The sequence below is a fragment of the Pseudonaja textilis genome, chromosome 11, assembly GCF_049901715.1.
Source record: "Pseudonaja textilis isolate UNSWEBS1 chromosome 11, rPseTex1.2, whole genome shotgun sequence".
NCBI lineage: Eukaryota > Metazoa > Chordata > Lepidosauria > Squamata > Elapidae > Pseudonaja > Pseudonaja textilis.
In genome coordinates this window covers 4,161,558-4,174,663 of record NC_142000.1, presented here as the reverse complement: position 1 = coordinate 4,174,663, position 13,106 = coordinate 4,161,558, and the positions used below count along the sequence as shown (strand labels likewise).

Below are 13,106 nucleotides of genomic sequence, written 5' to 3'. Positions count from 1 at the left end.
ATTGGGGGCAAAGTTGGAGATAATAAAGGGACTCTTCTTGCTTCTTTGACTGTGTTGCTTTTGTGCCACGCCCCTTTGGGTCATCACAGGCTACCATGGTGTGCAAACTTTCCCATTACAGTCCTCAGCCTCCCTATGGTCCCACGAAGACGGGGGAATTCTGGGAATTGAAGTCTACTCATCCTACAGTCGTCGAAGTCGGGAAAACACTGCCATACTTAGTAACACTGAATGCTTCAAACATCACGAGATTTCTCGGACAAACATGTCAAAGAGAATAGAGGAGAATGTTTGCAAGACAAAGACCTTTGTTGACACAAAACAGCAACCTTGCTAGCAATGTCTCATACACAAACATACACCCCTCCAGTCTGCTGCTTTTGATATGCTGCACAGTTGAATACACACAATGTTCCAGGCTGAAGTTAAAAACAACGGTTAAGTGGCTTGGGATGCAGAGGACCGTAACATTCCCAGGCTACCCCATGTGAACCAAGTTATGACTTGAAACCACGATGTACTGTCTCGATATCAAACTGCACAACTGTTGCGGCTTTATTTTCCTTGGTTCAAATGGTAAATGTATGGTGTAAATCCAGCCACAGTTTTTGGAAATGTGATGGCTGCCAAGAGATTCCAACTAGAAGCCTGTTTCTCAACTTTGGCAACTGTAAGATATGTGGACTTCAACTCCCAGAATTCCCTTGCTGGCCATGCTGGGGAATTCTGGGAGTTGACGTCAATTCCTGGCTGGGGAATTCCGAGAGTTGAAATCCCCACAGTCTTAAAATTGCCAACGTTGAGAAGCACTGAATTAATTTGGTAGAATAAATGAGTATTTTGTGAAATAAGCTTGCTTTTTTGCATTAACTTGCTCTGTTTCTCCTTTTCTTTCTCTCCTCCTTTCAAATCTTCCCCCTCATCTTTCAGATCACCCGAGATTATTCCTTCCTGGATTACATCCTTGGAGGCTGCCAATTAATGTTTACGGTAAGGATCTTGGTGATTTTTTTTTTCCATGAACGCTAACAACATAATCACTGTTGTGGCCTTTGGGTTAAAATCTCAGCATTAATTAAAGCATCACTTCACGCCTGGAAGTTTCCTGAGCAGAAATATGCCCCGCCGTGGCCCGCAAAATTATAGGGTGCGCGCTGCTCCCAGGTTCGACAAAACCCCAACAAGAAGTTTGCCACCCACTTAGCGACGCGTTGGGAGGATGAGCAATAGCGACAAGGGGATGCATCGCCAAAGATCCAGGAGGGGGCCTTCCATGCTGCACAGGAGGTCCTCGGCTTACAACAGTTCATTTAGTGACCAATCAAAGTTCCAAGGTCCCTGATAAAAAAGGGACTTGCGGTCATTTTTCACACTTAATGACCGTTGCAGCATCTCCATGATCAAGTGTGATTCGTATTTATGACGGTTGCAGTATTTCTGGGTCGTGTGATCCCCTTTTGCAACCCTCTGACAAGCAAAGTCAATGGGGAAGCCAGATTCATTTAACAACGGGGTTACTAACTTAAGAACTTAAGCGACTCCCTTAAAAACTATGGCAAGCAAGGACCTAAAATGGGGGCAAAACTCACTTAACAACTTTCTTGCTTAGCAATAGAAATTTTGGGCTTAATTTGTGCTTGTTAAGTTGAATGCTACTTCTACATAGTAACAGAGTTGGAAGGGACCTTAGAGGTCTTCTAGTCTAGCCCCCTACTCAAGCAGGAGAACTTATATCATTTCAGACAAGTAATTGTCCCGTCTCTTTTTAAAAAGCTCCATTGATGGAGCGCCCACAACTTCTGGTGGCCAGCTCTTCCACGGGTTAATTGTCCTCATTGTTAAGAAGTTTCTCCTTAATTCCAGGTTGCTTCTCTCCTTGATTAGTTCCAACCGTTGCTTCTTGTCCTGCCTTCCGGTGCTTTGGAGAATATTCTGATCCCATCTTCTTTGTGGCATTTCAAGTTGGGGATTTCTCCCAATTGCAGGAGTTCCTGCCTGCAATGGAGGCAGGATAGAAATGCAAAATAAAAATAAAAATAACGCAAAGCAATGTTTCTGTTGAAGATTAGAAATGATGTAGGTTACGATTTGTGAGATGCAGCTCCCTCACTCTATCTTTTAAAACCAAAGCAACAAAATGGACAGTCCTTGAATTGCAACCACAGTCCTTGAATTTTTGTTGTTAAGCAAGACAGCTGTTTCGTGAGTTTTTCTCGTTTTACAACCGTTCTCAAGGTCCTAAAGGTCAACAGTTGTTAAGTGGGTCGCTGTAGTTGTTAAGTCAGTAACCCGGTTATGAAGTGAATTGCTTTCCCATTGGCTTTGCTTGTCAGAAGGTTGCAAAAAGGAATCACGTGACCCTGGGATGCTACAACCGTCATAAATATGAGTCAGTTGTCAAACACCTTCATTTTGATCACATGACTGGAGATGTTGCAATGCTTGTGTGAAAAATGTGAACAACTTTCATAACTTTGAACAGTCACTAACTGAATGGTGGTAAGTAGAGGATAACCTGAAATAAAAATTAAGGAAAGCTAGTTCAGAATGAAGTCTTGTTATGCCCCCGGTGGAGATGGACTCTGAGGGAGAGGAGGATCAGCCGACAGGGAGTGGAGGTGTGGCTCCAGAGGTTGTGGAGAAGGCTGGGGAAGGGCACAGGCCGGCTGGGCATTCCGAGGAAGACCCAGGCCCATCCCCTCTTCATCCTAGGGCACGCAGGGAGGAGTGGATAAGGGAGAAACGTGAGTGGTGTGGTCTACGGGGAAGGAAAGGGCCCTGATCCCCTTCATGGGCTGCAGCTGTGACAACTGAATAAGGGGACGGACATGCGTACGGGCGACTGCTGGAAACAAAGTATGGAAATATCTCTAGTTTATGGTTCCTCTCTGAGTTTGGAGTCCTTCCCAGTGTGTCTTCTGTTATCTGTGGACGTCCTCCAGCTCTTATCGTGCCTGGTTTGTGTTATTTTTTTACTCTTTATTATTTAAACGGCATTTCCTCTTCTGGTAACTGCTCATGTGGGAGTTTTTTGTCTCCAGGCAAGGATATTTGGAGCTTGGAAGCAAAGTGAAGGAATAAAAGGGGCTTCACCTGTTTTTTGTGACTGTGTTTATTTTGTATCCCACCCTGGGTCATCACAATTCTAAACTTCTAGACTTCTCTTAATATGAAGGAGAAATCAGAAGTAACCCTGGGCTTCCACATTGCCACTACAAGGTGCCAGTGCAGCTCATCAAGTAGAAGTATTATATGACTGTGCCACGTGCTCTCCAAATTCTCAATTCTGGACTAGTTGTAGCTTCTAAATCCAGTGACTTTGGGTGATACCTGCATCGGTTTTTCTCACAGTACTGTTCCAGTCGATCAGATTGGGAACTGTAGGTAAATCGGATGCACAAAGATTATTTTGATCCACCGTTGCATAAGTGGGAATTATATATCTCAAAGTCATCCTACTGAGGGTGTGGAATCCATCCGTTGCAATTCGGATTGTGGTTGTCTTCTGAAGTTCAAAAAATCCTCAATGACATCAATCCAGTCCCTGGGATTTAAGGAGAGCAACCCAGCACATCTATGTATTCATTTTATTCGACCTAGGAATCCATAACCAGGCTGAATTTGCTTTGGCCCAAACACACTGACCATTCCTGTTACGATTTCTTATGCACGTTTCCTTGGTAACCTTGTTACTTGAGCAAACAAAGAATTATGTTCCAATTAGGCACATCCAAGCAGATAAAGTGTGCTGCTGCCTAAGGCAGAACATCCAAATTTCCTTTCAAACATTTTCACTCTTGATTAATTTGGGACGTTGTGCCCCCAAAAAGTTTGGCCCAATTTCCTTGACCAAACCAGGATTTGGGTTCAACTTGGAGGGGAGAACCTATCGGGTGGACTCAGGAGTCCCAATATTGAAGCAAAAAAAGGTTAAGTTACTGCTGAATTAATCTATCACTGTATCCCTCTATATGTGGTAGCAGGCAGTAGGACGGAGGACATCGGGATTAATAATAATTAATTATAATATAATGTAATGTAGTATAGTATGATATATATACATACACACACACACACACACACATATATATGTATATATAATTTTATTAATAAACTAGCTGGATACCCGTACTTTGCTATGAAATTTTGTGATCCGGCTTAATTTGGGGGGAGGAAAATAAGGTTGGAGGGGAATTCTGCCTCTGCCTACCAGCATCCATTGGTATTCATCTGGCTAGCATCCTGTCAGTGTATGAGAGAGTTGAGGGCTGTTTGGAAACTGAAACAGTATTTGCTGTGTGAGCAAGGAGACAGCAAGGAGCCTGGGCGTGGCTTAGCTCAACTGTTTTGTACTAAAGCTGCTTGCTGCTGTGAAACTGGAACTGGAACTGAAACTCCTCTCCTCTGCTTGTGTTTTGTATTTGGAACAAGATTTCTTCTCAGGTGGGGAGGGGGAGTAGAACTCCTTAGCATCAAAGCATGTTAATAATAATATGCTAAATACTAATACTCCGATGGTCATTTCGAAAAATCCTTTCTTAGTGAGCACCTAGAAGCCAATCGTGTGTATGTGTACGTACACACACACACACACACACATATAATTATTGTTACGCTATGCTATGCTATATTATTATAATCTATATTATAATCTATGACCTATTACTTTCTGTTTAAATGTACACTGTGAGCTTATGCATTAGAGACAAATTCCTTGTGTGTCAAATAACGCTTGGCCAATAAAGAATTCTATTCTAATACTTATTGTAATATAATAACATTTAATATTATTATAATCCAATGATATTAATATTAGTTCAACCATTTGGTTTAAATTATTTACATGCAGGACTGGCAGTTTGAGGGGGCTGTGGACCCCAGTTAAACAATTCCCATGGCTTTAAGAATCATTGATGGTGGAAAATGGGCATAGTATCTGTGCTAGACTTGGTTTGCTCATTTTTATTCCTTAATTTTTGGTAGATCTTATTTGAACTTAGAAGCTAAGCATGGTCTGGTCTGGTCAATATTTGAATGGGAAGCTACTGTAGGAGATGACCAGGCTGAGCCTGATGGTAGGGTCAAATGCATCATTAGTTTGGAGTCCCTATGCCCCCGAAAGAGACCTAACTGCTAACCCCCTTGAAATCTGTTGACTCATATAGAGTGTCAATTCGCCTTGACTGTTAGTAGATCAGGTTTTTTTACATAGGTTGCATGGAATTATTGAACTCTTTTGAATTCTATCCTGTTCTGACCAAGGCTTCTTGAGACAGTAACAATCACATGCTTAGTCCCAAAACCCCTGTTTTTATTTCAACAGCTGTGAATTATATGCATTCACAGCCCACAGTGAGTCCCAAAGTGTTTATGAATAGTCCAAAAGTAGTCTGCCACAATCCTTCAGGATAAGGCTGATAAGCACCCACCTTATTCTCCCTTGAAATGCTGCCAGCGACTAAATTGCCAATTAGCTGTACAAGGCCAAATGGAGCACAAAGTCAACACGGAACTTCAGATTTTAAACCGACGAGAATGAACAAAGTTGCTTCCTGCAAAGTCTCATGTCCCTTTGCTCCTTTACGTCTTATGGGAGGGCCAATCATCTCCAAGCCTTACTCCTGAGTCACCCCTTTTGTCTTAATTGCTCTTGCCTTTTGGCAGCTCTGTGCAAGCGCCACTGAGAACAGGCTCCCCCTGTTCCTCTGCCTCGCTGATGTCAGATTTTGGAGGCTCCAGAGTCAACATATAACTCTCAGATGTCCCTGGCCCCAACTCTGTGCTGGACAGAGATCCCTCATCCAAGCCCTCCCCAGACTCCAGGACTGGCCCACTTTCTGATTCTGTGGACCACAACGTATCCTGCCTCCTGGTTTCTTGTGCCTCACAGCTACCAAGGAATGTCAGGGCTACAGTTAAGAATTAAAATGAAAAATCATCCATCAAGATAGGACGACCAAACAATATCCATACCATCATGGCTGTATATCATTGGCTGCCTTATCAAGTAGACCCAACAGGAAACACAGCCATATAAACAAATGCTACTTTGTTGTAAAACTAGTTTTTAGAGAATCTTGATAGTTTTAAAAGTGCAATTCTCCCCCCTCTCTTTTACAGCCCAAGAAACTAAGGAAGGTCTCTTCCGAGCCTCTTGCCTTGCCCATTATGGAGCTCTGGGTTATGCCGCCTCTTATCTTACTGTTCCCTAGGCAGCATCACTTCGCTCCATTCCCCCAAGGTTAATATGCCATTACAGTTGTTGAGGTAATTCCCCGTTAGGAGAATGAGCGCATACAGGGAGACGTATTTGAGAAAAGTGTTTGAATAATACACATACAGCACACAGATACACTGTACAGTAAATGTAGGTTTTTACTTCCAGAAACGTTAAGCAAAGTCCAAACAAGCAATCCAAAATCATTCACAGGTAAATCAGTCAGTTTTTCAATCCAGGGATAATCCAAGTATCAAAGTCCAGTGTCAAAAACAGTTCAGTAACAGACTTACATTAAATCCAGAAATAGCAGTCAATTAAGAAAAATGGAGGAACGGCAACACTTTCCAACAGAAGGAAACAGCGATACACTCACACTCTCTCCTGAGACTCAGACTAAGACTAAAACAACCCAGGTTTCTGGCTCCATCTTATGGCCCTTTGAAAAACCACACCCAATTGCAGTTTTTGCAATCTCTTAAAGACATAGCACGAAAATGTTTTTCCTGGTTTATATATTTCGAACCCAAATACCTGTTAGGTGACTTATATTCCCTAACAACAGTCATAAAGAGTCAGGCTTGACTTGAGGGAAACATGGTCTTTCATCCTTGCATTACGGTGTCCGTGTGTTTCTTGCTGATATCAATTCTGCTGGGTTTTACAGAAAGCTTCCTGGTGCTTCCAAATGGACTTGAAGAGTTATCTCCAAAGCTGCAGCTGTAAAATGCATCTCCCTGACTTGAACCAGAAGGCTTCCTCCCTTGAACCCTTTGCCTTTTATAGCTTCAAAGCAGTTGTTGATGCCATCATAAAAAACAACAACAACCCACACCCTCTGCCAGGAATTGTGTCCAGAAATGGTCAATGAATGAATGAATGAACTCAATGATTTCATCTTTTTCCAATGCTATTGTATCTTCAAATGATTGCTAAATAAATGATTGTAAGTCAAGGATTACCTGTATAGCAATAGCACTTAGACTTACATATCACTTTCCAGCCCTCTCTAAGTGGTTTACAGAGTCAGTCTCTTGTCCCCAACAATCTGAGTCCCCATTTTACCCACCTCAGAAGGATGGAGGGCTGAATCAATCTTGAGCCTGGTGAGATTCGAACTGATGGCTGTGGGCAGAGCTTGCAATACTGCATTCTAACTATTGTACCAACAAGGAAGGAAGGAAGGAAGGAAGGAAGGAAGGAATAGCAATAGCAATAGCACTTAGTCTTGTATACCACTTCATGGTGCTTTACAGGTTCTCTAAGTGGTTCATAGAGTGTCAGCCTCTTGCCTCAACAATCTGGGTCCTCATTTTACCCACCTCACAAGGATAGAGGGCAGAGTCCACCTTGAGCCTGGTGAGATTTGAACTGCCAAATTGCAGGCAGATGGCAGAAGTAGCCTGCAGTACTGCATTCTAACCACTGCGCCACCTTAGCTCAATGTTATTCAACATTGGTATGTTCAAGTGATTGCTTTTTTGGACTAAAACAAATAGGAAAACACAACCTGTATTAGGTAAAGAATCTCAAGACGCTTCATAGAAGATCCACTGGCCTGATCTTGCTCTGATTTTAATAACATTCGGAATTAAAACTTCAAAGCTCTTTCCACTGGAAAATGTGTCAATATGAGCCAGCAGTTTGCGGCACCAGCCAAAAAGGCCAAACCAATCCTTGGTTGTATAAACAGAGGCACGGTATCAAAATCCTGTGAAGAAGTATTAATACCATTTTACTAAGCCTTAGTAAAGCCTCACAGGGAAATACTGCGCCCAGTTTTGGTCAGCACATTACAAAAAAGATGTTGAGACTTTGGAAAAAGTGCAGAGAAGAGCAACTAGGATGATTAAAGGCCTAGAGACTAAAACATGAAAAATGATGGCAGGGTTTGCTTTGGCTTTGGCTAAGTCTAGTGAAAAGAAGGACTAGGGGAGACATGATAGCAGTATTCCAGTACTTGAGGGGCTGCCACAAAGAAGAGGGGTCAATTTATTTTCCAATTAGAAGAGGGCAGGACAAGAAACAATGGATGGAAATTAATCAAGGAGAGAAGCAACCCGGAATGGAGAAACTGCTGAACAGGGAGGACAATTAACCAGTGGAACGTCTTACCTTCAAAAGTTGTGGGTGCTTCATTACTGGAGGTTTTTAAGAAGAGACTGGACAGCCATTTGTATGAAATGGTATAGGGTCCCCTGCTTGAGCAGGGGGCTGGACTAGAAGACCTCTAAGATCCTTTCCAGCTCTATTCTATTCAAATCTCCTGTGTGCAATAAGAGGATTTTACTCTCTCTTCCCACAGGCAGCTGGCTTGGTATCCCGAGAAAGCTATGAATTTTGGCCTTCCAGCCCCTTGTGTCAAACTAATCTTTTCGAGGTGCAGCCTGCAGGGGTTTTGAAGCGCTGTGCACAAATGTGGGGCTTCAGTTTTGATTTGTTGTGTTGACTTAAGGAGACACACAGGAAAAGGGAGGAAGTATTGCCATAGAAACGGGACTGGGCACAAGCGTGTTCTTCGCACAGCATGAACTGTTGCATAATGACACCATTTCAGGGCAGATAAAATGGCAAAACCAGGACCTTGGCATCTCCCCGAAACTGAAATCAAGGAAGAAATACAGAATAGCAGAGATGGAAAGGACCTTGGAGGTCATCTAGCCCAACCCACTTCTCAAGCAGGAGACCCTCCACCATGCTGGACAAATAGCTGTCCAATCTCTTCTTAAAAGCCTCCAGTGATAAAAGACCCACAACTTCTGGTAGCAAGTCGTTCCACTGGTTAATCGTTCTCACTGTCAGGAAATTTCTTTGTATTTCTAGAGTAGATTATTTGGGGAAGTTTTAGAATAGGGATGTCCAACTTTGCCAACTTTTAAGACTCGTGGACTTCCAACTGCCAGAATTCTCCAGCCAGCCATGATGGACACCCTTAGTTTGGGCTTAAATCTGGTGAGCGTAGAAGACATTAAGAAGTTGGTTTGGATCAGAGGTGAGCAGCCATTTAGAGGGTGAAGGGTTCACTGTGGGAGATCCTCTTCCTCACTTTTGATCCCTGACAGCTTTCCTATCACATCTGCAAGCAGACCGTCCTCAACTTAACAGTGATTTTTTAAGCGACCATTCAAAGTTACAACTGCCCTAAAAAAAGGGGAAATATCACTGGGTCCTCACAATTGCAACGGTCACAGCATACCCGCATTCACAGGATCAAAATTTGAGCCCATGGCAACTCGCATTTAGTGACAATGGTTGGAGTATCCTGGGACCAAGTGATCACCGTTTGTGATCTTTCCAAGGACAAGCAAAATCAATGGAGGCAGCTGGATTTGCTTAACGATTGCGTGGTTCACTTAACAACCGTAGCAAAAATTGGGCATGGCTCACTTAATGACTGCATGGCTTAGTGATGGAAATTCCGATCCCAATTACCAGTCATAACTCAAGGATTTCGTGAAAAGCTACCTTCAAGGAACACTTGATTTCTTTGTGGATTCCTTGGCTTCGGTAGTATGATTTTTTTTTCCACAGGATGCTTCTAAACTTACCTGTCTAATCTGCAGCTCTGGCCCTTCCTGGTCATCTCCCATCCAAATATTTATGGAGATTCTCAGTCCTCTGGGCCATGGTTGTTCCAAAGGTGCTTTTTTCAAGAGGCAACCTGGACTTTCTGTCTTTTTTCTTTGAAAACCTTTCAATTCTCATCCAAGAAGCTTCTTCAGCTCTGACTGGCTGGTGGGGAATGGAATGATTTATATTCCTTGCAGACAGCTGGTCATTTGCGTCCTTTTAGAGGGTCGTTGAGGCCACTTGGAGGTTTGTCTGTGTCCTCAGGCTCACCTGAGTAGCTTTGTAACTACTCTATAACTACTCAGGTGACCCTGAGGACACAGATAAACCTCCAAGTGGCCTCAAAGACCCTGTAAAAGGATGCAAATGACCAGCTGTCTGTAAGGAATATAAATCATTCCATTCCTCACCATCCCGTCAGAGCTGAAGAAGCTTCTGGGATGAGAAGCGAAACGTCTTCAAAGAAAAAACAGAAAGTCCAGTTTGCCTCTTGAATAAGCACCTTTGGAACTCCAATTCAAATGCTAACCAGTCCTGATCCTAATTTGCTTCCATCTGCTATGATGTAAATATCAAAGCTTGCTTTTTAGATGTAATTCCAACAGACGAGACTTTCTGGTCAAAGGAGAAGAAAGTGCTGTTACTCATTTTACAGAATACAGAATAACAAAAGTTGGAAGGGGCCTCAGAGGACTTCTAGTCCACCTGCCCTGCTGGAGCAAAGCTAAATCTCTCAGCCAGCCTCTCCTTTTCCCCCAGAGCAACTTCAGGTCTGTTTGCCATCTTTCCATGCAGGTTGGAATTGACTTCACAGCATCCAATGGAAATCCTCGGGATCCGACATCTTTGCACTACATTAACCCCATGGGGACCAACGAATACCTTTCAGCCATCTGGGCAGTCGGGCAAATTATCCAAGACTATGACACGTGAGTGGTACACAAGAGGTCACACACCGTGGTGGGGTTCACATTTTTTTTACTACCGGTTCTGTGGGCGTGGCATGCTTGGTGGGCATGGCTTGGTGGGCGTGGCAGGGGAAGCATACTGCAAAATCCCCATTCCTTCCCCACCCCACTAACCTGCTTTCCAGCTCTGTTCTCCTGGGCAGGGCAACCAAAGAAGACTCAGCTAATCAGCTGGGACTCAATGGGAGGCAGAGAAGAGATGGGGTTGGTGGGGCCAGTCAGAGGTGGGATTTGCCAGTTCTCCCAACTACTCAAAATTTCCACTACTGGTTCTCCAGAACTGGTCAGAACCTGCTGAATACCACCCCTGGTGTGTGCGCATTTACATTGGCGTTGTTTTATTCTCTTCACAATCTCCCTGGGAATGCAACCTGACAGTGGTAAAAATATTTCATCAGCCAATCAAATAATTCATTCGCTCAACCAGTCCGCTTTTAATAGAAAAAGCATAATTCCTTCTCTTCTTTTCCCTTTCTTTTTTCCTTCCTTCCTTCTCCTTTCTTTTCGTCTCCTCTCCTCTCCCCTCCCTTCACCTCCCCTCTCTTCAAGCCTGGGATTATATTTGGACCAGTGGTGGGATTCAATTTATTTTACTACCGGTTCTGTGGGCGTGGCTTGGTGGGTGTGGCAGGGGAAGGATACCATAAAATCTCCAATCAGAGGTGGGATTTGCCGGTTCTCCAAACGACTCAAAATTTCCGCTACCAGTTCTCCAGAACTGGCCAGAACCTGCTGAAGACCACCTCTGCTTCACATACCAAGTGTCCTATTCTGAACATCAACTTCGGAGGCACAAAAGGGCCACTTGGAGCGTTTCTCAGAAGTGGTTTGCAAACCGAACTTACTCGGTGGTTGCTATCACAATTGAGCGGAAGGATTTTGCACATCGGCTCCAAATGGGGAGCAGTTTGCTTTGAGATGTTAAAGATGGGAGAAGGCAGGATTGGCAAAGGACATTTCCTCACGGGGCCTCTCATATTTGTTCTGTTTCTTCTTGATTCTTTTGCAGAGACAAAATGTTTCCTGCCTTGGGATTTGGGGCCCAGCTCCCACCGGACTGGAAGGTAAATTTGGGTTCCTGGCTTTAGAGTGTCTCACGACGGCTGTATGAGCATCTCTAGGTGGGGTGAAAGTTTCAGTGGTTCTTTCTTGGTTCTGAACCAATGGGATGCTCCTTCAGAACCCAGAGAGATGTTCTGGCCAAAAGAGATTGACTTCAAGTCCCAGAATTCTTAGCAACAGCCAGGAATTGTGAGAGTTGACCACCAGACCTTTGCAAAGGGGACAAAGCGTGTAGTTGCTTAAGTTAATATTCTAAACTAAAGAAGCCATCATCATCATCACTTTTATCTAATAGGGTAACTGAGGCTGAGATCCTTACTTGAGTTCTGGAGGTCATTGGGTATTGTTGAGCCTCTCAAGAGCTATCTCCACACAACCCTTTCAACCTGGTTGCTCAACACATCATATGGAATCAAAACCTAACTCCACAAGCTGGGTTTACACACCCTGATAAACCGCAACACATTCCTCAATTCAGGTTGTTGTATCAATGCACCTGTTAGGTCTTTGACTGGTTACAATGGCAGGTAATCCTCTATTTACTGTCATCATTAAGCATGGAATTAGGATTCTAAATTGTGGCAGTTGTTAAGTGACGGAAATATGTTTGAATATTAGTAGCTCAGGTTGGTAGTTGGACTGTTGGTTTGAGCTCCGAGCTTGGCGATTTGGTTGCAAACGTTTCATCATCGTTCGAGGAAACACCGTCGGTGCATTTTGAATTGTGCTTGTCTGACAAGCACAACTCAAAATCGACTGACGATGTCTCCTCAAACGGTGATGAAATGTTTGTAACCAAAATTGCCCAGTTCGGAACTCCAACCAACAGCCTAGTTCTTAAGTGAGTCACCACATGACCGTACTGGATTTTAGGACTCTTTTTTTGTAATGGTTGTTAAGCACATGCAACAATAGCAAAGTGGCACAGTCATTGTTCAGCAAAGCCATTGACTGTAATGGGCATTTTTTGGGATGGAAACCTGAAATTAATGTGATTCTGTGACAGCCAGGACAGAGGGCTCTGGCCATCAGAACTTCAAATCTGGGTCATACGTAGTTTTGAAGAGGTTGCTAAGGTTACAGAACAGAACACCGAAAAACACAGTTGGAACAGAACTTGGGAGTTCTAGACCAACCTCTTGCTGGAGTAGGAGATCCTATACTAGAGATCCTATACAATCTTAGCAACTTTTAAGACTTGTAGATTTCAACTCCCAGAATCCCCAGCCAGCTAAGACCAAGCGATCCCCTTTTTGTGACCTGCCGACAAGCTAAGTCAATCAGGAAGT

At 43.5% G+C, this 13,106-nt stretch overlaps 1 protein-coding gene across 2 annotated transcripts in view; it reads left to right on the top strand.

Moving 5' to 3' along the window:
• The window catches only part of CPNE2 (copine 2), a 122,628-nt gene that overhangs the window by 94,698 nt on the left and 14,824 nt on the right, over window positions 1-13,106 (top strand). For both annotated transcript variants that reach the window (XM_026714370.2, XM_087940461.1), the window contains 3 exons: window positions 931-990; window positions 10,583-10,716; window positions 11,765-11,819. In XM_026714370.2, coding sequence (XP_026570155.1) covers window positions 931-990; window positions 10,583-10,716; window positions 11,765-11,819 — 249 coding nt within the window. The remainder of the gene's footprint in view (window positions 1-930; window positions 991-10,582; window positions 10,717-11,764; window positions 11,820-13,106) is intronic.